A 24,624-nucleotide genomic window follows, 5' to 3' on the forward strand; every position below is an offset into this window, starting at 1 on the left:
AGTATTCTTTAATTATTCTCTTTACTTTCTGTATTCTCTGTCACAAGTAGACCTAATACATATGCATTTATAAAGTATGCATAGGCATAAATAAAGTATGCATTTGCTTTGGTTTGTTGTCTAATTTGATTGTTACTATTGTTGTGTTTGACATGCTGAATGTTAATGTCTGTGCATGACACAATTAATTTGCAAGATATTATCTCATCTTAAGAGTGATCATATTAACCTAATCAATAGTATGATGTTTATAATACTGTTACATTTTTAATAGAACATTTAATACATTTATTGCATTTTTATATTGCTGCATCAAGTGTGATGATCTAATATAAAGTCCGATCAATTTTGAAAAAAGCAGCCCATTCATACTACTTATGTAACGCATAATAACAGTGATTTCTTGTAAAACAAACAAGCTTTACACTGAAAAACAGTTAGATGAATATATATGATGTTCCACTTGCCTAAAGGGAAACAATATAGGCTGACTTTAAACAAAACAACTAAGTTACATCAATTTATGGAGTTAACTTCTTTGATGTTCTTTTAACAATTTAACAGCATTTAAGTTGATTTTGTAAAAAGAATGAATGAAACTAAAGAGTACAAAAACAGCATAAGTAGGGGGAAAGAATGCAAATTTTATTAAGATTGTCGCATCTCGGTGGTAATGGTACTGAAACAAATCAGTGTACCTTAATTGGGGGCATAGTAGCCTGCAGTTTTTTTTTTTTTTTTTTTTTACAATTAAGCTGTACAAACTGGTGCAGGTGTATTGAAAGAGTCTTCTTTTGACATTCGACTGAAATGAGTTATTTTTCGTGTAGCTTACTAGCTTGAATGTAAACTGAATTAATCATTGCGTAATATGTGGCCAGCATTAGAGAGAGTCCTGGCCTGAGGGCGTATTGAAGAAACAACCTGTCTCAGAATCCAGTATCTGTTCATTCAGGGCGCTTTCTGTTACGAGCTCGTCTAAAACATTCAGTATTCTCGGGGTTTTAAATTTAAGATATTTTTTTTTTTTGCTTTGACAGGACCGGAGAATGATCTTGAACTTTGTCAGGGGAATGTGACCAGGAAATGCGAACAGATTTTTGACTGCAAGCAATAAATCGCCTGCTTTACTGTCGACAGGACTGTGCTATCTCGTGTCACCGGTCCAAGGGTTTTCACAAGCTCACACAATGGACGACACGCTTCGTCTCGGTTTCACGCAAAATTTACTGGATTGAAATAAACCCTATGGAACACTGAAATGCGATATACTGCTTCAATTTAACTTGATATACACATACGGGACTGGTGAACAACTTCACGATGGAAGACCTCAGAGGGAGGTTTATACTGTGCTGTCAAAGTACTTTCCCGTGTTTCAGAGACCCGGAGAACGGTACCTCATCTAGCACCGATAAAGAGAATAATGGAGGGCTAAATGATAACTTTACAAAGCCGCCAAACAGGCCGACACCTCCGACACCTGTGGAGAAACCCGGCTACGTTTACATTGCTCTGTACGACTACACGGCGCGCACGGAGCATGATTTGAGTTTTAACGCAGGGGATAAACTGGAGCCAATCTTGAAAGAGGAAGACTGGTGGTACGCGAGAGGAATCACCGGGATTTCAGAGAACAAAGAGGGCTACATTCCTGCTAATTATGTTGCACCCGTAGAAAGCCTCGATGCTGAACCGTAAGTTTGTGGAAAGTGATGTATAAGTATATAGTCTATCAGTACAAATGATGGTGGGCTATGCAATTATTTTTTATTTATTTATTTATTTGTTTTATAAAGATGGGATTAATTGGGGATCATTAGTGTGGTTTGGTAGAAAGGATTTCCCCGAATTAGTTGTGGTCAGAATGCTCTCCTGCCTTCCAGCATCCTTTTTTCTCAACACACCTAAGCATAGACTAATATTGATTTTTAAGTATTTAAACTATTTTCCAGAGCCCGTGTTCTTCATGAAAATCACATGTATTCAACACATAAGACAATATTAATCATATTTTTTTTGTTTGTTTGTTTTTAATATGTAGGCCTACCACCAGTACAGGACTGACAACTGTCACTGAATGAAGTCCCTTAATTGTATAACCCATATTGTAATGTATAGCAATGTATTGTATTGTGCGCATAGAGCCTAATTGTGAGCCTCCTGCATTCAGCAAGAGGGATATTATGAGGATTCCTGGAATCAGCTGGCAACAGATTCTGTTTCTGCATTGTCTGTTGTTTCTTAAGGGAAGCTGGTTAATGTTCAGTGGTCAACCAGGAAGTACTAGAATGTTGAGCTTGTTAATGATTCCTAGGCTTTGTGCACTGTAGGTGTCATAAATCAATATAAAAAAGTGCATAGTATAAAAATATAAAATTAATAATTCTTCAAATTTAAACAAATTTTTTTTTTAAAATTTTAATATGACGTTTATGTGTGATACACATCTCTATGCTTGGTATGTCACTTTGGCATGCTAAATAGTTTCTGACAAATGGACTTTGTTAGAGGTAACTTTCCAGTTATTCCAGGTCTGTCACCAACAACAATGTGCTTGAGTGTGAATGTTTTGTAGCAATTTGACATACTTTGTAGTCAAATGTAGCCATTTGACAAGACTACAAGACTTGATTATAGTTCAGTGTGTTGCTGATGTGTGACAGCAGATCTTCAGCTGTACTTGTATGATCTCTGTGTTGTAAGATTTAGACATAACCTACACAAGGCGTCTGAATAAGCTTTGTGTATGTTACAACAATCATAAACACTGAGTCAGGCAAAGGTTAGGTTATTAAATAAGAATTTCATAGTCTTTATTTGAACATATTCAATTGTTATCCAGACCTGGACCCTAGATTACCCTGGTGGTTCTCAACTGATTTTGTTTCAGAAGCCATGATATTAAACTGGGAATGAAGGAGTATACAACACATTACTAAATTCTACAGAAGTAAACTTGAACATTTAAAAAACAAAAACAAACAAACAATGAAATGTATTAAGATAATCATGAACTGCATAGGCCCAACAATATGCAAAATTCTTAAGATGACATACGATAAATAGGAAAAGTGACAACTCTGGAAATGCTTTAAACAACAGCAGAACAGTGACACATGAAACAAATACTTGGCTTAATATTGCATTAGTTTTAGTATTGCATTAGCCATATTAGCAAGTGATGCTTTGACACAGTCCTCGATGTCAAAAAAAGTGTTTAAAAATGAATAATTGTTTTCTCATTATTTTAAAATGATCCATGATTTTGGTTTGTTGTATTTTATTAATTTGTTGTATTTTATTAGTTTTTCTTTGTTAAAATTCAGTGTGTGACCGCTGGTTGATTTTTAGATCACATAACATTGTGATACTCTTCCACTGCAGATGGTATTTTCCAGAAACAAAGCGTTTGGAGGCCGAGAAGATGTTGATGTCTCAAGAGAACAAGAATGGAGCTTTTCTAATCAGGAACTGTGAAAGCCAGGCAGGGGAGCTCTCACTCTCAGGTACATCTGACGTCAAATAAAGCAAAAATAAATAAATTAATTAATTAAAAATAAAAATCTATAAAGAAATTGCTCTCATATCAGAAGATGTTTTGTCAAAGTTTGACATCATTTGGCTTACGTCACAAGTAGTGATTTGAAAGATTGGTGTCTTTATCTATGCAGTGCAAGTATATACAACAAATATTTGTGATTCTCAGGACTCAAACCTGCAGAACTTGTTGGCTGTGGTCACATGATCTGTTACGTCCCACAGCTTCATATGTATCAGCATATCTTTGCTAACCCTCTTTTGTGCAAAAAAAATAATAAAAATGCAGATATGTAATCTTAAAGTCTTCCATGATTTAAAGACCACAGTTAAAGCATATATGTTTTCTGGCTATGTAAGGACTCATTATCATTTGTTTATCATTATTTTAAGCTCATCTAACCAATATGAGAGATTCTTCAGTGAATGATTTACATTTGTTTATGCTAAAATGCGGATGTGACGTTACATTTAGCTGTCGTCAAAAGCACAACTGAAGTTAAAGAATTTGAAATGTGTGTGCCAGTGCATCTGCTTCCTGATTAGTAACAAGAAAGATAATGTTTCCTCATTCCAGAGTATTGAGTCATGATTGACATTTGAAGATCATGAGAGCTAAACTCTTGATGAGGACTCTCACCAGGGTGTCTGATTACAGCGACAGCAAATGTCGTCAGCAAGCATGTGACTGAGAGTAGTTGATTACTCACCAGCTCATTAACACTAGAGCAGGGGTGGTGAACTTCGGTCCTGGAGAGCCACAGCCCTGCAGAGATCAGCTCCAACCCTAATAAAAACTCACCTGCTCGTAGCTTCCTAGTAACCCTTCAGACTTCGATTAGCTTGTTCAGGTGTGTTTCATTAGGGTTGAAGCAAAACTCTGCAGGGCTGCGGCTCTCCTGGACCGACGTTCGCCACCCCTGCTCTAGACTGTGCCCTGAGCTTTCAGTGACACTCCCTTATCACAGATCAGTCACTACATAAAAAACAGACTCAGCCTAATTCCTCAGTCCAGCAATGAAATATTGGCACTATTTCTCCATATTTGAGAGTTTGTTTGTTCTCAGATAAAATTTGTAAAGGATGAATTCAAAATCTTATGCTGTGGGTCAATCTCAGGAAGTGGCAGATTTAGCAGATTTACCTTTCCACTATTAGGAGTGTGCTGTATTGACAATATCTGGGATTTTGTCAATAATGGTAATGAGACAATATTTTGTTGAATGTGTTTTTGTGCTGGTACCTTTATCGGATTAGGCTTGTCGTGGACAGCCTGACCCCTAAAGCTTTTCATATTCTTTATATTCTGAATCTGTGCAATGGTTTGTTTACAGCTGTGACAAAAATGAATGTTTCATTAAGGTCAACATTTGCCACCTTAAATTGATTTCCAGAGGTAATTTTTTTCTAACATTGTAAAACATGAATACTTTAAAAATGGATAAAAATGACTTTAAATATGAAGCTAAAACTAGCAACTCTTGAATGAGTGAGTGAGTGAGTCACTCGACCGTGCATTCAACCGATTCATTCAAAGTGCTGATTAATTCAGGAATGAAGCATGTGACTGTTTTTATGAATGGACCATTGAATTATCGATTTGTTCATAAACTTCATTCAGGAAAAAAGCATCACCAGTGTTGCTCGGAGATGCTCAACAGTTTTGTTGAGGCTTTGATTGGAATTTTCGTTGGCGAAATAGTACAAAAACAGCCAATATTGTGTATAAAATGTAAGATGATACATATCGCGCACCCCCCACAGCATTTCTGTACCGATCCACTGTAAAAAGTGGTAACCTGCAACTGTTACATTGAAGAGCTATTTCTACCTGATCTTACTCTTAAATTTAGTTTCGTTGGTGTAACCTAATATATTTTGGTTGATTCTGTTATATAAAATAAATCAGTTTATTTAGATCACCAAAAGAAGCAATTTTTTTTCCCCCCAGTGTCGTTCTCCTGTCCAGATTACAATTTGTTAAACTTAATGAGATATCTGTGCATGGTTTGCAATCGTACCATACCAAGCCAAACCAAACCACATTCTAATGGAAATGCTACTAGTACTGTTACTGCTCAATGGTGGAAAAGGGCTGTTTTCTTACTTATTAGCCCACTTTTCATCATGATTGAGGTCCTTGATGTGCTGTCTGTTTGTATTGCAGTGCTGGACAACGGAAAAGTGAAGCATTATAAGGTCAGAAGGCAGGATAGTGGTGGCTACTTCGTGTCAAGGATTCGTAGTTTTTTCACATTGAAAGAACTAGTGGCGCACTACTCCAGAAAAGAGGATGGCCTCTGTGTTCGTTTGGCAGAACCTTGCAAAAAAGTGTGTAACATTTATCATTTTTCTGAATTATAATAATAAAAAAGAACATTGAAGGGTTTTTTACACAACAATAATTTTCTGACTGTACTTTGTCTCACTTAATACCTAAATAAATAAGATATTAAAAAAATGTGAGACAATGGTGAAACTATACAAAAATCTTTGTCCGCAGAACACAGCAACTGACCATTTAAAATTGTACAGGATATTATCAAATATTCAATCCAATGCATATTTCCTTGCTTTTGTGTGTGTGTGGGATTTAGACAATAGTTCCAGAGACACACGGTCTATCTTACAACACTGTGGATCAGTGGGAGATCGTACGTTCCTCTCTAAAACTCTCGAAGAAGTTGGGAGCAGGGCAGTTTGGCGAGGTCTATGAAGGCATATGGAACGGCAGCACAGCCGTCGCTGTCAAAACGCTCAAACCAGGTACACACAAACTGAGACAAGACGGATGCACATATATAACTCCAAACATACATTCAAATGGCATGCTATACTGTAGGTCTGTTGAATGTGTGATAGGAACTATGGATCCAAAAGACTTCCTGCGAGAAGCTCAGATCATGAAGAAACTCCGTCACCCCAAACTGATCCAGCTCTATGCTGTCTGCACTACGGAAGAACCCATCTACATCATCACGGAGCTCATGAGCCACGGGAGCCTTCTAGAACATCTGCAAAGTAAGACAAACACTATGTCAGGTATTTCCTTTGATATTGTGATCACGATTGTTCATTTTGATTAACAGAATTTACATTAAAATATGTGGGGCAACTGTATACCGTATTCTTGTGCAGTACACCTCCAAAACAAGCAACATAAGAAAACGATATAACTGGAGCAGACCAAAAGGAAAGGTTGAAATTAGGGGTGTGCGATATGACGATTTTTGATCGTGGAAATTAAAAATGTCTCCACGATTCGCTTTTGAAGAAATATCGTAGTATCATGCTACAGCGCAGATTCTGTCAGCTGCAGTTCTGACGCCTCCGTCTCTATATACTGTACAACGCCACATCCATTCAGTGTTAACTCAGCGGTACAGTTAATCTCACAGGACACTGCACTTATTCGCAATCACAAAAGTACATTATTTGCGTGTGTTATTAGCCTTGCTGGTTAAACTTTTCATTCACGCGCTGGTCTGACATGCGCTTTTTCTGAGCCCGTACACCTGAAGCACTCACTAAAAAGCCTGTCTAACAGCGCCTGATTACTCAACTAAGTTATCTGTTGAGCTAATACTGTCAAAACACACAAGGTTTACATATAGACTCAGTTGGTTATGTCTAAAATGAAAGTAAACAGATGAGAGAGAAATGGATGCGTTTTTCCATATCGCCCCACCCCTATTTCCAAACATTAAACAACACAATGATTTCTGTGTGCGGCTGGCTGAGACACTCAAACAAACAGTGTTTTAATAGGACCACAGAGACTTTTCTGTGAAATCAGCCTCTGAATAGCTTAACTACCTGTGATAAAATTACTGTAAAGCACTGCTTTCACTATATAAGGGGTCATTTCAGGACAAGGACAAAAAGAGATGGAGAGAGGGAGGGAGAGAGCCTTGTTTACACAGGCTATGCTTCCTTATTGCCACATTTTTAAAACTCAGTCATAAATGCAAAATGCAGGTATCATGCGATTGTGATCATTACAGTAAAGGTTAATATACAGTACAGTGCACCTTGCAGAACAAAATAAGAGGGATCATAAAAATGCATTAGCTTCTGGAGAGCTGAAACAAATTAAAAAATAATATGATCTTTAAATAAAATGAGAAAGATTTACACATTCTTCATGTAAAAACAGTTTGAACACAGAGGAAAGGGAAAAGTCTGGAATACCATCATTAAGATTTTAGTGAGATTCATGATTAACAAATGGGATTTTTAAAAGGCAGACATTTCTTTAATCAGCATATTGTGGGTTTAAAATGCCCTACGGGGGTTAAAAAATTCCAATTCTGGAGGAAGCTTTGTTGGCAGTTGGGGAACCCAACCCCATCAGGCTTTCACCCATAGACTAATGGGCAGAAAGAACAGGCCAATCAGCACCTGGAAAGACTGCTTCAGCTGCCTCATTTCCCAGAACCCTTTCCTCCTGGTGTCAGCAGCTTATTTGGACAGATAACTTTTAAAAATGTAGCACCTTATTGTGTAAATATTTAGTAGGTTATTTACCACATAAACCATAGGTTTTTGAGGTTAGCTTATTCTGAAACTGTAACAAAACAACATCTGACATGTGTTAATTATATTTGGGTCAATATCACCATAGAGTGCCTTTCAACCCTCACATTACTCAAAACTTTTCGTTTTAATTTCCTAATCGCTTTATGTCATATCATAAATAGTAGACACTCAAGTACTATAGAAACATATTAGCTGAGCTCCCACACATTTTTTAGATAATTATGGGCCATTATTCGAAGCATAAACCATAAGATATGTCCACCCTGTCATGGACATATATATTACTGTTAAATACGTTTTCATTGCAAAATTAAGATGCAAATTATATTTTCCTTTATATTATATGTCCCTTTCCTAAACAAGGTTAAAAATAATATAATAATAATAAATAATATAATTACATCCTCAATCACAATGATATACCTCCCCAATTCATTTTAGTTTTTAGCAATATTAACTACAAATGAATGCTATGTCCACCCTGTCATGTTTATGTCCACTCTATCAAGTCTAAATGGCCGACAGGGTGGACATTTTGAGCTTCAATTAGCATATTAGCTTACAACAAGCTGTGATTAGCTAAATATTTAGTCTGGTTGTTCAAGAGAATTTGGTATATTTAAACTTACATATTTTGAAAATACTGTATTCGAATCACTTCTGGCATATTTTATGCCGACAGGGTGGACATCTTAAGCTTTGGCAAAACAAGCAAACTCATACGAAGAAAATTTATCAATTGAAAAGTCACCAACTTATTCACCTAAGCTGTTGAAATTCCCGCCACTGAAGAGACAACAAATCTGTTGTCCTGATGTCACTAAAGGGGATGGCTTTTTCTTAGAGTGGCGGATTCCTCAATACAACAGGGTGGACAACCATTCAAGGGACATGGACAAAATCTTCTTTTTTATTAAATAAAAATATAGTTTTTATTACCAAATGATCAATACACTCAAATTGAGTAATCTCTTACTTACCAAAATATTAATAAGATATTTTTATTTTATTTTATGATTTGACAATATTCTACTATCATTCAAATTTATACACGCAAAATAATAATTCCTTGGGTGACCATACAGGCCATTTTTACGGGACGCATTCTTGTCAGGATTTCTATTTTGCCTAAAATATCCAGGTTTTGGCTGTTTGCACTGTGCAGGTAGATCGTTGTATGGCATTCACGAGAGCTACAGTATAGAGAGCAAAGCAGACGGCTCCTTATGCTTTCAAATTACTCTCGCGGTACTTTGGTTTCATACAATGAACGGTGCGCAGCACCGCTTCAAGTTGAATGAACGAACAAACACACCTAACATGTGCGCATATTTGCATCGCTTTGAGCATTCTCTGTAGATCTCACCTTCTCACGCGCCACAATTGGTCGATTATGTACAATACCTGCATGTTATTGGTCAAACTACTTTGGATGTTTTAGGCAATATAAAAATCCTGGCCAGGACATGTCCCATATAAATGGCACATATGGCCACCCTAATTTATTCTCTATATTCTATCTCATACAGAAGACAGAGGTGCTTCTCTGCAAATGTCTGATCAGATTGAAATGGGATCCCAAGTGGCATCTGGCATGGCATACCTTGAGTTGCAGAACTACATTCACAGAGATCTTGCGGCACGAAATGTTCTGGTGGGAGATAACAATGTGTGTAAGGTGGCCGACTTTGGCTTGGCACGAGTATTTCAGGTAAGAAATTCTCATATTCTCAGTTTTATAAAAAGGCCTGACCCTCTCAGATTGCCTATGGAGCAGTGGTTCTCAAATGGGTCTCTATCCAAAAAGGAGTCAAAGATCTGTCACAATAGTGACACGGACAGTAAATGCAAATGGTAAACTAAACACAACATAGTAAAACAAATAATCTTAGCAACATCAAAAGTTGTGTGTATTCGGTCAGTCTTTTCAATATCCGACCCATAGTTTATCCTAACTTCTGTTGTTGTTTATTCATTTACAAAATTGAAAATTTCCCTATTCAGTTTTGTCATATCAATACATTTGGATGCTGCTGGTTCTATTCAATTCATTGTGATATTATTAACACTGTACATTGTATTATTTAATCTTAAGGACATTTTCTTTACCTTTGTTCGATAAATCATCACTTGATGTTCTGAAGCCAACCAGTTGAGAACCACTGCTATATTGTATGCACTGATTTTGGGTAAAATACAAAACTGTACTTCTAACTTTCTCACTGCATGATTTCTTTAGATGGAAAATGAGAATGTTTATGAGGCCAAAGAAGGAACTAAGTTTCCAGTGAAATGGACTGCTCCCGAGGCAATCCACGAGAACAAATTCACCATCAAATCTGACATCTGGTCTTTTGGTATCCTACTATATGAAATTGTGACATTTGGACAGATGCCTTACCCAAGTACGTCATTCTCATATATAATTTCGCGTATTGTACCCATCATTCTCATACAGAAAAATATACCAAAATACTAATAATTTGTCTAGGCTTCAGGGGCACAAATCCAGTAGCAGTAGCAAGTAGGAAGTCATGGTGTGACGTAAACTAAAGGCTACTGACTACTTTTAAAAAGGAAAAATACTTTCAGTGTTTCCGACCTAAACCGTCTGTTTCAGTAGGAAATATATATTATCATACTGGGCCAGTTTATGTTCAATGTACAATGATCTGTTTCCTAAAGAAATTTAATATTCTATGTTCTGTTTCTGTTTTTTTGTGCAATTTTGTACAAGGGTCAGAACAAACTTGCAACCCATTCTTGGATCTTGACCCACAAGTTGAGAACCACTGCTGTATGCTACTGTAATTTTTGACCAGGGCAAAGCATTGAAGGATTTTAATGTTGTTTTTCACTTTTTCTCCAGCCATGACAAACTATCAGGTGGTACAAGAGTTGCCCAAAGGCTACAGGATGCCGTGCCCTATTAACTGCCCAAAATATCTGTATGACATCATGTCCGAATGCTGGAAGGACTCCCCTGCAGACAGACCCACCTTTGAAACTCTGCAGTGGAAACTCGAGGACTTCTTTGATATGGATGTCAGCTCTTACGATGACGCAAACCGCTACTAAAAGACACTGCTGCTTACAAATTTGATGTAACTGCAAATGAGCCAAGTGCAGGGATTTGATGAGCAAGCCTGAGATGCAATTTTAGTATCAAATGAACCAAATGCCTTTATGTATTCTTAATGTACACTTATAATATGCTCAGTGCACTCATCAAGAGTTTTTGTATGTACAAACTGCATTAGTTAAAGCTGAAGCTTGTAGTCATTTGGATGTTAAAATGCTTTCGCCCATCCTGGGTTAATGTGCAGAGACAACTGGTAACCTGTTTCCCCTGGAAAGTGCTTTCAACACTGTACATTCTGGCGTCCAGTGACAAACTGGAGAATGGGTGGAATTGGAAACCAGTTTGCACAGTCATAATTTATGCAGTTCTGTTAATGCTATTGACAGATTTTGCACAATTCACAACGCAATTCAGCTTTGAATCAAACATATATTCTGAGCCTTCTTGATAATTTCCTTTTTGCATTCTTCCATTCATTCTGTGGAGGCATACCTCAATCTGTATTTGCTGCCGTGTGCATACTGTATGCCATCATAATGGTGGTTTAGTGTCACTTACCTTGCACTCATGCTGGCGCCATGAAACCGAAACTATTGAGGAATAAATATAAAGAGCCTGGGCGACAAACATGTATGGAAACAGGTAGCAGTGTAACCGGGTTAACCTGTTTTATGTTGAATGAGTCACTGCCTGTCAGACTAGCAGCATTACTTGTTCTAAGAGAGGAATGCTCAGAATCCACTACATGCATTTGCTCACAGCATTAAGCAAAAAGCGTACATTGAGACTAGATTCTCAACTGAGCCTTAGTGAAAACTGTAATAATTAGATATATTGTACAGTCACAGTAATTTTTGGTTTAAACAAAGCTTCTTTGAGGATAATTTACGAACAGTGATTCTTTTTTTCACTCTCTTGTGAGAAGATAAAAATATACACTACTATTTGAAAGTGTGGGGTCAGTGTTTTTTTTTTTTGAAAGAGAAAATAAAAATTGTAAAAAAAAAAATTAAAAAAAGTATAATTAGAAAATAATAAGCCATGCTTCTTGAAAACCAAATCAGCATATTAGAATTATTTCTGAAGGATCATGTGACTAAAGACTGAAGTAATGGCTGCTGAAAATTCAGCATTACCGTATAATTTTAAAATATATTAAAATAGAAAGGTTTTTTTTAATACTACAATACTCCTTTTTTCTTTTAAACTGTATTTTAAATCAAATAAATTAAGGTGGTGAGCATAAGTTTTTTTTTTTTTTTTTTTAAATATTACAGACCCCAAACTTTTTTTAGAGTTTAGTGTGCATACAGACAAAAAGGTACTGTAATTACATAAAATTCTTACTCTGTATTTGCATAATTGTAGGTTGAAATATATTTTTTATATATTTTTGTAATTCAGTGTCAAAATGAATAATGTATTTGCATATCATGTGCACTCAAATAGTGAAATAAATTGTAATACTTAACAATGGTCATGGATTATGATTTATATCCCCACATGGGGGCACTAAAAACCTGAGATTTTCAGTTAGGTGTCAAATCAAGACTTGTTTACAGCCACTGTCAGGTGACTGACCTCCTCACCATTATTTCCCAGTTTCACAAAGGTTTAAGGCTAGTCCCAGACTAAAAAGCATGTTTTAGCGATCTCAACTGAAAATAACTTGCGCTGATATATCTTAAAATATTTCAGTGCAATTGTTTTGTCTCAAGATTCACACCAGTAATGTTTATTTCTAAGGCATTTTATAAAAGCTGCTTAAATATACAAATTTAACAAACGCCTAGTCCTGGCTTAAGCTAAGCTCTGTCTGTGAAACTGGGCCTGTATTTTTTAAACCAATATATTGTCATCTGTCTTTTTTATGAACAAACATATCTTGTCAAGCTACAACTTTTATTCTTATATTGATAGTTTTGTTGATGTGACAGGATCATTGATGTGATGTCTCGCTGCCAGAGGTGTAAAGTATTGGAGTAAATGTAACTAATTACTGTACTTGAGTATATTTTCGGATACTTTGAAGTTTTACTAAGTATCAAAGATATTAGCAACATTTAGTCTCTACTTCACTACATACTTTTCTGCAGCAATTTATTTCTGCTACAAAAGATGTGATATCGCCAACTACAGGGCACTGAAAGTACTATATCTTGTGCGTTTTGCCCTTACTCACCCAAACTTGTCAACAAGGCTACTTTACGTGAATGTGAGCTCCTTAGCAAGTAGTTGTGAATCACAGGTGTTTTATATGACTGCAGCTGGCAATGAGGCTGAAACACATCCAGTGCAAGAAGACTTTGGCTTTTTTATTTAATTTTTTAATTCAATTTTTAATTTTTTTTATTTATTTATTGCAATTTTGAGGTGTTCAGTTTTATTTTGGTTTTAGAAAATAAATGTGATTGCTCTCCTCATAAATAAGCTTTTATGTCACTTCCTGTCTCCCGTGGTGTTTGTAGTCAGTTTGTATCTTATCTTGTTCAGCTTATTAGCCTGCTGTATATATATATATATATATATATATATAGTGTTTCTTTAGTTCTTTGTGAGTTGTTGAATGTAATGGTTGTCTGTTTGCCTGCCATTCTGTTCTTTGTTCCCTTTGGTTTTTGGCTTATTGTTTGTTCTAGTTTTTCCATGAAATGCCTGCACATAGATCCTTGCCTCTGCCTGTTTTCCCCAGCTTTTCCACAACATTACAGTTTTTGACTGGGATGTCTCTTTGACTAGTGCATCTTTGAGCCTATATTTAGTATGAGTAAAATACTTAAGTACTGTTAAAATCAGATACTCTAAGACTTTTACTGAAGTTGTTTTGTAATTGGTGACTTCCAACTTGTAGTGGAGTAATTTTCACTGTAAGGTACCTGTTCTTTTACTCAAATATGGTTTTCTGGTATTCTTTGCACCTCTGCGCTGCTACACTAATGTTACCCGCATCAACCCAGGGATGCCAGAATGCATTTACATTACATTTACATTTAGTCATTTAGCATACATTTTTATCCAAAGCGACTTACAAATGAGGAGAATGGAAGCAATCAAAATCAACAAAAGAGCAATGATATGCAAGTGCTATAACAAGTCTCAGCTTAACGCAGTACACATAGCAAGTTTTTTAAATTTTATTAAATAGTAAAGAAAAAGAAAACAGAATAGAAAGAAAATAGAGCAAGCTTTTTTTTTAATAACTAAAACTTTGAGCAAAGCTCTCTCCTGTTTTACAGTTTTCTACAAGGAGCCCTTTTTGCATGGATGAAAAGACAGAGTACTTTGTAACCATAGCCCACCTTTCAGTCATCCACAATTACATCTACAATTAAAGGTATAGTTCTACAGTTAAAGGGTAAATTCTGATGACAGAACAATCCCTAGTTGAAATTGCAACTCAATTATTCTATAGAATTTAGGCACAAGTACAAGTTCGCTACTGGCTGAAGCAATGCTCTTTGACACATTTACAATGCAATAAAAGCAATAATGATACTAATGATAGATCAGCACATTACAAAAATGCTATTTTGCCATGTCTCATATGTTTCCTAACATTAAAGTCAGATGTTATTGGAATCTTCAGGGCCAGTTGAATGTCCTGCCTGTGATCTGATAGAACTTCTGGTTAAATGGATGGAAGAAGCGCTGCAGTTTTTCCTGGATGGAGGGATTTACATCTGGATGTATTCGGCCCTTACTGCCAGCCAGGCACTTGCTGAACATGAAGTTGAAGCGCAGACAGAAGAACCCACGTGTGGCATTGAAGTACAGATTGTACTGGCTGATTCGTGAAGGAAGGTTTAAGAATTGTTCAACCAGCTTAAGCTCTGGAAGTGGGTCTGTGATGAGGCGGTCTCCATCAACTATGTGAAACTGCTCAATGGGAAAGAACTTTAACCAATGTTCTAGGTACTTGGTATAGATGCTTGTCCGTACAGCCTTGTACTTTGTGTTCACCTCACAAGTGCTGGTATCAATCACAAGTTCCTCAAACTTGTTGTATGTTTTGTTCTTGTGCTCTTTGCCCTCTAGGACCTGTGTGTAGTCAGAAACAGTGCGGGTGGTGGGCTCACGCACAATCAACAGAAGTTTAATGGAGGAATTCATCTTAAAGATCCTCTCAGGAACCTCCTCAGTGATGAAATATGCAGGACTCTTCTCAATAGTTATTTGATGAAGAAAAGATAAGGGCATCTTTTTGAGGTACCAGTCAACACCACGATCATAGTTCTTGTCATTGTCAAAAAAGTGGACCTCCTGGGAGGCCTTGACAACAGCAGGGTGAAGACTGAGCATCTCCAGCAGTGCGCGTGTTCCACCTTTCCTCACCCCGATGATGATGGCTCTGGGCAGCTGCTTAATGAGGCGGTGCGTTCGCAGTTGCTCCCTTGTGCTGTTTCTCCTGTGCAGCTTGAGACCTAGAGCTTGTTTGTGCTGCAAGGTATGTAAAGGAATCTGCCTTGATGTATCTGCATTGGACAGTCTGTCCTTAATGGGGCAGATGAGGTGCAGTCTGCAATGAGATAAAAACATTTAGATATATAACCACCTAGTGTACAAGAGGTTTTATATCCCAAAAATTAATTTTAATTAAACCAGATTTTTATTTTTGTTGAACAAGTGTCACATTAAATCTGATTTGGTGACTTCTTCATGTACACAGGGATAAAGATACTTACAGTTGAATAAACACACTGGGGCTTGAGTTTCTCTGTGAATGAATAATTACCTGTCTAAAGTGCCCTCTCTAACCACCAGAAAGAAAAGACTGCCAAGCACCAAGCTACCCAGCACAAAGAACCTCTGCCTCAGCCACTGCTGCTGCTGCTGTGAAAAAAGCATCACCCTCCATCAACGGTCTTCCTCAGCCTGCATAGAGACACACACACACACACACACACACACACACATGTTGGTATATGTGGTTTATGGGGACTCTCCATAGGCGTAATGGTTTTTATACTGTACAAACTGTATGTGCTATTTGTAGTGTATTGGCTAAAGATATTGGAATAGTGAGGTTCCTTTAAGAGGACAAAAGACTGGGAGGGGTGTGACTAGACTAGGAGTTTCCGGTTGGTTCTAAGTGCTGGCTGAAGATGCATGTTCTGTTCTGCGTTGCATTGAATTCAGTAAAAGTTTCCATATTGCAACAGTCTCCTTCTGTCATTCAAGTATCTTACACTGGCGACGATTGGATTCGAACAGACTGTGTGCAGATAAGTCGATGAAGAAGCTGTAAAGGTGAACGAAATACACTGCTGTCTGCCTCACTGCGATCATGGCAATGCTCGGCAGTATCGAAGAGTTTGATGAATGCTCGAGTAATTCTTTTGAAGAATATATAGAAAGACTGGAATGTTTTTTCCATGCAAATGACATTGAGGACGACGCAAAGAAACGTTCCGTGCTGCTTAGTGTGTGTGGTGCAAAAACATATTCCACATTACGTTCAGTGCTCGCCCCAACGCAGCCCTCTACTGTGACTTATGCAAACATTGTAGCTGCGTTGAAACGCCACTACAGTCCAGCGCCGTCAGAGATCGTTCAGCGTTTTCAGTTTCACAATTGTAAGCAGAAAAGTAATCAAAGCATATCTAACTACGTTGCTGAGCTTCGACGTCTCTCTGTGCACTGTGCTTTTGGAGATCAGTTAGATGCAATGCTGCGTGATAGTCTCGTGTGTGGGGTTGTGGATGAAGCGCTACAGCGACGCCTACTGGCTGAACCCACGCTCACATTTAAAGAGGCAGAGGAAAAGGCATTAGCCGCCGAAACAGCATTGTTAAATGCTCGTCTACTTCGTCAACAACAACAACAACATGAATCACTGCCTCAAGATGATGTTCACTATGCAGCCCATACACATGCATCAGCACACAAAGTTGCAGCTACAAGTGAATATCAAAAACGTGATAAACCATGCTACAGGTGTGGCGGCCAGCACATTCCACAAGCCTGTAAGTTTTCCACTGCTGTATGCCATTATTGCAAAAAAAGAGGACACATTGCTCGGGTGTGTTCAACAAAGAATATACATAGTAGTGACAAGGATTCAGCTGGTATCACAGCGGAATGACATACAAACATTATAACTCACGATCAACAAAATGAGTACTCTGTTTACAGCTCCACTACGAAATCAAAAAAAAAAGGGGGCAGAAGCCATATTTGGCCACTGTGATACTGAACAAACAAGCACATACAATGGAAGTGGATTCAGGAGCAGCATGCTCCTTGATTAGTGAGCATACTTATCACTCACTGTGGCCCTCTCAAACCCCTGAAATGCATGCAGACAGTGGAGTACTAAAGCAGTGGTCACAAGCAACTTTGGACATGAAAGGAAAAATATTTGTTGAAGTAATGTACAAAGCGACGCAAAACACACTGCCGTTGTTTGTCATCAGGGGCCAGGGCCCTAGTCTGCTGGGACGGGACTGGTTTGATGCCCTTGGAATATCGGTTGAAGGAGTCCACAGAGTACAGCTTCAGTCCATAGAGGAAATACTGGCTGAATATTCTGAGGTATTTCAGAACATTGGGGTTTGCCGGATGCCCCCAATCTCAATTGACATTGATTCCACAATTACGCCACGTTTCTTCAAAGCCTGCGCAGTTCCTTTTGCTTTACGGCCACAGCTTGATGAGGAGCTGGATAAATTTTTGAACCTGTGCGGCATGCAAAGTGGGCCACGCCCATAGTGGCTGTAGCAAAAAAAGACAGAGGCTTGAGGATTTGCGGTGATTATCGCTGTACTGTCAATACGGCTGTTAAGCCTGATGTGTACCCCATACCCACAGCATCTGAACTGTTCTCAAAACTAGCAGGAGGAGTAGTTTTCACTAAACTTGATTTGAAACAAGCTTATCAGCAGCTTCCATTGGATGACAAAGCAGCCGACTTACTGACTATTAACACTCACCACGGACTTTTCCGGGCTCGGCGATTGCAGTTTGGAGTGTCAACAGCCGTTTCAATATTTCAAAGATTTATGGACACCCTGCTTGCAGGAATCCCAGGTGTCCAGCCGTACCTGGATGACATCCTAATTTCAGGCCGAACCGTGGAGGAACACAACGCATGGCTAAGGGCTGTACTGAAGTGCTTTGCTGAGGCTGGTTTGCGACTAAAAAAAGAGAAAAGCATGTTTGCAGCTGCCCAAGTGGAGTTTTTGGGGTTTCGGGTGGATAAGGATGGCATCAAACCAACCTGTGAAAAAGTGGAAGCTATCCAAAAGGCCCCGCCTCTACGGAACAAGACAGAGCTCCAGGCATTCTTGGGGCTTCTTAATTTTTACAGCTGTTTTCTTCCTAATAAGGCCACTGTCCTGGAGCCCCTGCGTCGCCTCCTTGACCAGTCCGCTACTTGGCAGTGGGGAGCGAAGCATGAGTCTGCATACGTTCAGGCGAAACAGTTGCTGCAAACGGATAAGGTACTGGCGCATTACGATGAAAAGAAGCCCCTGGCAGTGGTTTGCGATGCCTCGCCCTATGGGCTTGGGGCTTTATTGTTTCACTTGGAGCGTGATGGCCAGGAAAAGCCCATTTGCTTCGCCTCCAGAACAATGACCACCACTGAGCGGAATTATGCCCAGATCGATAAGGAAGCATTGGCGGTTGTTTTCGCTGTCAGAAAGTTTCACCAGTACTTAGCAGGCCGCCACTTTGTGATTTTTACGGACCATAAGCCCCTGCTTGGCCTCTTGCACCATTCCAAGCCAATGCCTGCCATCCTTTCACCACGGATGCTACGTTGGAGTTTGATCATTGGAGCGTATGACTATGAGCTGTTACAGACCTGGCAAGCAAATGGGCAATGCTGATGCCCTGAGTCGCTTACCTCTGCCTGCATCTGACGCAGTTACGCCACCACCGTTGGAAGTATTGCTACTGGAAATGGTGCCAGATGCGCCTATGCATGCTGAAAGGATTTCTAACCTTACACTTAAAGACCCTGTCATGTCACGTGTACTACGCTGGGTACTACATGGGTGGCCAGCTGACATACCAGATAGCCAGTTCAGACCATTAATTTCGCGTCGTCATGAACTCTCTGCGCATAAGAACTGTGTGCTTTGGGGAAACCGTGTGGTTGTTCCTAGCTCGGCACGGAGAGAGGTACTGGCTATGCTGCATGATGCACACCTGGGCATTGTACACATGAAGGGACTTGCAAGGAGTTATGTGTGGTGGCCGGGAATGGATGGAGATATAGAGGAAACTGTCAAGGTATGCAAAACCTGTCAGATGTCACGTCATGCACCCGCTAAGGCAAAAGTGCACCCTTGGGAGTGGACAACAAAAAGATGGTCCCGGCTGCACATTTACTTTGCTGGACCTTTCCAAGGCAAAGTATTCCTCATAGTGGTTGATGCGCACAGCAAGTGGCTAGAGGTGTCTCTGATGAGTTCCATGTCATCGTCAGCAGTTATTAACACACTGAGACTGCTTTTTGCAACGCATGGATTGCCGATGTCATCGTTTCAGACAATGGTGCTGCTTTCACATCCACAGAGTTTCAAGAGTTTGCAGACCGCAATGGTATTCGTCACGTCACTACAGCACCATATCACCCAAGCTCGAATGGTCAAGCTGAGCGCATGGTACAGACAACAAAGGAGGCCCTGTCTCGTATCACTCAAGGCGAATGGCAGACGCGACTTGCTCGTTTCTTGCTGTCACAGCACGTTACACCCAATTCATCAACTGGAAAAAGTCCTGCTGAGTTGCTCATGAATCGGCGACTGACCACTGCCCTGGATCGTTTACATCCTGACCATGGAGGTGATATGCTTCGCAAACAGGAGCTGATTGCTGAAAAATGCCCTGGCACTGTAAGAGAGTTTAGACCGCATGACTTGGTGTACATGAGAAGTTACACCAGGGATTCTAGGTGGATTCCGGGAGTCATCATTGAGGTCACATGCCCCTTGTCGTATAAGGTCAGGACCAGTGATGGGCAGGTGCACAGACGGCACATTGATCAGCTGCGGAACAGAGTGGTACCCTCAGTGGATCCATCAAGGCTCGAGTCAGATGGCTACACTGTCTCTCTACCAGAGCCCTCAGAGGCTGAAATGCCTGAATTACAGCCACTCGCAATAGAGCTGGAAAACCCTGGTGAGGAAATTGCTGGGGCCGAGAGTATGTCAGAGTCCCTTCCTTCTAGGAGGTACCCCGTGAGAGAGCATCGTCCGCCAAGAAGATTTTCAGATTTTGTTGACTGGGGGAAAGGGGTGTAGTGTATTGGCTAAAGATATTGGAATAGTGAGGTTCCTTTAAGAGGACAAAAGACTGAGAGGGGTGTTACTAGTTTTTCCCCGGGGGTTTCCGGTCGGTTCTAAGTGCTGGCTGAAGATGTATGTTCTGTTCTGCGTTGCATTGAATTCAGTAAAAGTTTCCATATTGCAACAGTCTCCTTCTGTCATTCAAGTATCTTACACTATTGTCCTACACCAACCCTACACCTAAACCTACCCCTTACAGGAGACAGTCTGCATTTTTAGATAAAAAAAAAAACACCATTTAGTATGTTTTTTAAGCCTTTTGATTTACGGGGACATAGGCAGTGTCCTCATAAACCACCTTCAAATTGTAATACCTCTGTCATACCCATGTCATTAAACAAATTTGTGTCCCCGTAAACCACATAAACATGCACACACACACACACACACACACACACATACATATAAACATGATTTATATATCCATATCTTTTCATTTACACATTGATTAAGAACCCACATTCATCAAAAGTCTGCATCTTTATCAGTTAAAGACACATTTCAAATAAGCACAGCATCGGAAGAGAAAATGCTTTTAAACACACAATAAATAATGTCTTACAAGTCATTAAATGCTGCAGCGTCGTTATAAAGGATGTCTTCTATAACACACACACACACACACACACACAGCTAATTCACTCACACATAAAGAATAATTTTACATTCACATTTATTAATTTACCAAACACTCTTATCTAAAAAACTTACAAAATGAGGAATATAACAAAGCAGTTCGGCAATAACATGCTTGCTCTGTTTTAGATCATTTGTAGAATTTGCAAATGCAGGAAGACTAGACAAGTCTGGCTAGAAGATTATTGCATTAATTCTGTCAGTCTAGAAATGACAAGAGCATGGATAAGCAGCATGCTCCATTAAGAAGAGCCTCTGTCTATAATTTTTGAAGTATATTGTGTTCATTACTCTCTCTTCTCTCCTCCTCACTATCATTGAAGCTGTCCTCATATTCTCTCTCTCTCTCTCTCTCTCTCTCTCTCTCGGACAGTTGGACTGGGACAAATGTCCTTCATTTGGACATGTCCTTGCCTTCCTCTATTTCATCTTATGGGGTAAATTGTTGTTATGTTCTATATCTTCATTGCACCCATCCATCCTGCTTCTGTTATTGTTCAGAAGATCCTACCGCCAATATAGTTGACTCTTATTTACAGGTAATCTTGGTGTCTGAGCTGGCGTGTAAGGGTGCATAAAGCTTCATTGACCTTCTCTCCCAATCAACTGACAGTTCTTCTGTAAAATACAATCAATTTAGGGTTGAGGCCATGTACAAATAACTAGCCATGCATAAATAATATTTAATTGTTATGCTAATGACACTCATATTTATGTCAGCAGATACCCTCACCATAAATTTACAATCACAGCTCTTACTACCTGCCTGGAAGAAATCAAGGTGTGGATGACAATTATCTTAAACTAAATGAATCAAAAACTAAATTTTACTTGTTGGCATGCCGTCTGCTTTGCATAAATGTAAGTCTCAAGCTGTTTACTGATTCAAACTTTTTGTCGCCATCATCACAAGTGCGTTATCTTGGTGTTGTTTTTGACTCCCAATCACCATTTGATTCTCATATTAAAATGCGCTTTTTCATGTTAGAAACATTGCTAGATTTCAACCGAGTTTTGTTTGATAAACAAATATTTAATTAAAAAATTTGACTCAATATCAAATTCTCTTCTAATATCATAGCTTTTCCAAACGATTTTAACTGTTGATTACAATAACAATTTTTTTTTAAATGTAAGAATATTAATGAGTATTACTTTTCATTATTAGAAATAAGAAAATAACTGAAATTATACCCCCCACCACTACTAAAACTTAACCGCTGAATTGCATCCAATTCGAAATGAAGCAATTTAAGGAAAGGCAAGAAACAGAAACTGGTGATGAAACAGAAGTAAGGAAGAGAGTGTGTGTGTGTGTGTGTGTGTCTGTCTGTCTGTGTCTGTCTCTCTCTGTGTGTGTGTGTGTGTGTGTGTGTGTGTGTGTGTGTGTGTGTGTGTGTGTCTGTGTCTGTGTGTGTGTGTGTGGGCGTAAGCAGTATGGAGTGATGCTGATGAGGTTGGAATAAAGTGACCTCATACTGCTCACATCAAAACACACCCACAAAACTGTCTCGTTTTCCTCTTAGATAATGGCTGTTCTGTATTTGATGGATCACTGAGCTGATGTTTACACAAAATGAGTCACACTATTAAACGCAATGACCTGCCATGGCTTCACTTAGACTGGGTTCCCATGACAGTTGTCCTTGATTTCACATTTAAAGGAGGAATGACATGCAGCCTAGCACATTTTCTGGAGGCTATCCTATAAGCCTCGGCATGGATGGCATGGTGTTCTCAACTCATAGCAGAAAAAAATCCTAAGTCCAGGCATTAGCTCTCTTTGGGTGGTGTTCCCTTTTATTATAAAAGTAGAAAATATATTTTTCATAAAATGGTACTTCACCCAGTGCTAATAAAGTGCTTTTGTTCTGTCTGATAAAGTGGGTGCTCACAGCTACGGTAAGAACCGTGTGTTCCCCACCATCCACACCTTTCCCTAACTAATTACCACACTTGTAAATATACCTAACTCCCAGTGACGTGCCACCCCCAGAGCAATACTCCCCCAAGTGGCTAAAATAGGTAATAACTAAATTAACTTATCTAAAAGGTGAATATACAGTAAATGGCTCCTACACCATCATCACAAGTGCGTTATCTTGGTGTTATTTTTGACTCCCAATCATCATTTGATTCTCATATTAAAATGCGCTTTTCATGTTAGAAACATTGCTAGATTTCAACCGAGTTTTGTTTGATAAACAAATATTTAATTTAAAATTTGACTCAATATCAAATTCTCTTCTAATATCATAACTTTTCCAAACGATTTTAACTGTTGATTACAATAACAATTTTTTGAAATGTAAGAATATTAATGAGTATTACTTTTCATTATTAGAAATAAGAAAATAACTGAAATTATACCCCCCACCACTACTAAAACTTAACCGCAGAATTGCATCCAATTTGAAATTAAGCAATATAAGGAAAGACAGGCAAGAAACAGAAACTAGTGATGAAACAGAAGTAAGTAAGCGTGTGTGTGTGTGTGTGTGTGTGTGTGCGTAAGCAGTATGGAGTGATGCTGATGAGGTTGGAATAAAGTGACCTCATACTGCTCACATCAAAACTGTCTCGTTCTCCTCTTAGATAATGGCTGTTCTGTATTTGATGGATCACTTAGCTGATGTTTACACAAAATGAGTCACACTATTAAACGCAATGACCTGCCATGGCTTCACTTAGACTGGGTTCCCATGACAGTTGTCCTTGATTTCATATTTAAAGGAGGAATGACATGCAGCCTAGCACATTTTCTGGAGGCTATCCTATAAGCCTCGGCATGGATGGCATGGTGTTCTCAACTCATAGCAGAAAAATCCTAAGTCCAGGCATTAGCTCTCTTTGGGTGGTGTTCCCTTTTATTATAAAAGTAGAAAATATATTTTTCATAAAATGGTACTTCACCCAGTGCTAATAAAGTGCTTTTGTTCTGTCTGATAAAGTGGGTGCTCACAGCTACGGTAAGAACCGTGTGTTCCCCACCATCCACACCTTTCCCTAACTAATTACCACACTTGTAAATATACCTAACTCCCAGTGACGTGCCACCCCCAGAGCAATACTCCCCCAAGTGGCTAAAATAGGTAATAACTAAATTAACTTATCTAAAAGGTGAATATACAGTAAATGGCTCCTACACCATCATCACAAGTGCGTTATCTTGGTGTTATTTTTGACTCCCAATCATCATTTGATTCTCATATTAAAATGCGCTTTTTCATGTTAGAAACATTGCTAGATTTCAACCGAGTTTTGTTTGATAAACAAATATTTAATTTAAAAATTTGACTCAATATCAAATTCTCTTCTAATATCATAACTTTTCCAAACGATTTTAACTGTTGATTACAATAACAATTTTTTTTGAAATGTAAGAATATTAATGAGTATTACTTTTCATTATTAGAAATAAGAAAATAACTGAAATTATACCCCCACCACTACTAAAACTTAACAGAATTGCATCCAATTTGAAATTAAGCAATATAAGGAAAGACAGGCAAGAAACAGAAACTAGTGATGAAA

General features: G+C 38.6%; 2 protein-coding genes and 1 pseudogene across 8 annotated transcripts in view; 2 read left to right on the forward strand and 1 right to left on the reverse strand.

Annotated features, from left to right (window-relative positions):
- The first annotated feature begins 839 nt into the window (after positions 1-839).
- Positions 840-12,221, forward strand: frk (fyn-related Src family tyrosine kinase). Its single transcript, XM_058755463.1, has 8 exons — positions 840-1,697; positions 3,388-3,509; positions 5,708-5,871; positions 6,138-6,306; positions 6,403-6,561; positions 9,609-9,790; positions 10,319-10,484; positions 10,949-12,221. The coding sequence occupies exons 1-8, from the start codon at positions 1,324-1,326 to the stop codon at positions 11,155-11,157; spliced, it is 1,545 nt and encodes a 514-aa protein (XP_058611446.1). The 5' UTR covers positions 840-1,323; the 3' UTR covers positions 11,158-12,221.
- Positions 12,222-14,331: 2,110 nt separating this feature from the next.
- LOC131527663 (heparan sulfate glucosamine 3-O-sulfotransferase 5-like) overlaps positions 14,332-24,624 on the reverse strand; it is a 35,977-nt gene continuing 25,684 nt past the window's right edge. For 3 of the 7 annotated variants that reach the window (XM_058756910.1, XM_058756909.1, XM_058756907.1), the window contains exons 2-3: positions 15,894-16,033; positions 14,332-15,677 (exon numbers count right to left, since the gene is read on the reverse strand). In XM_058756910.1, coding sequence (XP_058612893.1) covers positions 14,744-15,677; positions 15,894-16,006 — 1,047 coding nt within the window. In that variant the 5' untranslated portion in view covers positions 16,007-16,033 and the 3' untranslated portion in view covers positions 14,332-14,743. Of the gene's footprint in view, positions 15,678-15,893; positions 16,034-16,347; positions 16,474-16,614; positions 16,741-16,766; positions 16,867-24,624 lie in introns of those variants that run through there. The other 4 variants (XM_058756908.1, XM_058756911.1, XM_058756906.1 and 1 more) reach the window with 4 other exon arrangements.
- LOC131527662 (uncharacterized protein K02A2.6-like) lies at positions 17,372-20,681 on the forward strand (annotated as a pseudogene).

This window comes from Onychostoma macrolepis, chromosome 20 (genome assembly GCF_012432095.1).
Source record: "Onychostoma macrolepis isolate SWU-2019 chromosome 20, ASM1243209v1, whole genome shotgun sequence".
NCBI classification, from domain to species: Eukaryota; Metazoa; Chordata; class Actinopteri; order Cypriniformes; family Cyprinidae; genus Onychostoma; species Onychostoma macrolepis.

Bases quoted from the DNA above. Each gene is read 5' to 3' on its own strand.
- frk (XM_058755463.1), top strand. From the start codon at position 1,324: ATGGAAGACCTCAGAGGGAGGTTTATACTGTGCTGTCAAAGTACTTTC. The intron at 6,562-9,608 runs GTAAGACAAACA...TATCTCATACAG, and splicing joins CCTTCTAGAACATCTGCAAA to AAGACAGAGGTGCTTCTCTG. The intron at 10,485-10,948 runs GTACGTCATTCT...CTTTTTCTCCAG, and splicing joins TGGACAGATGCCTTACCCAA to CCATGACAAACTATCAGGTG.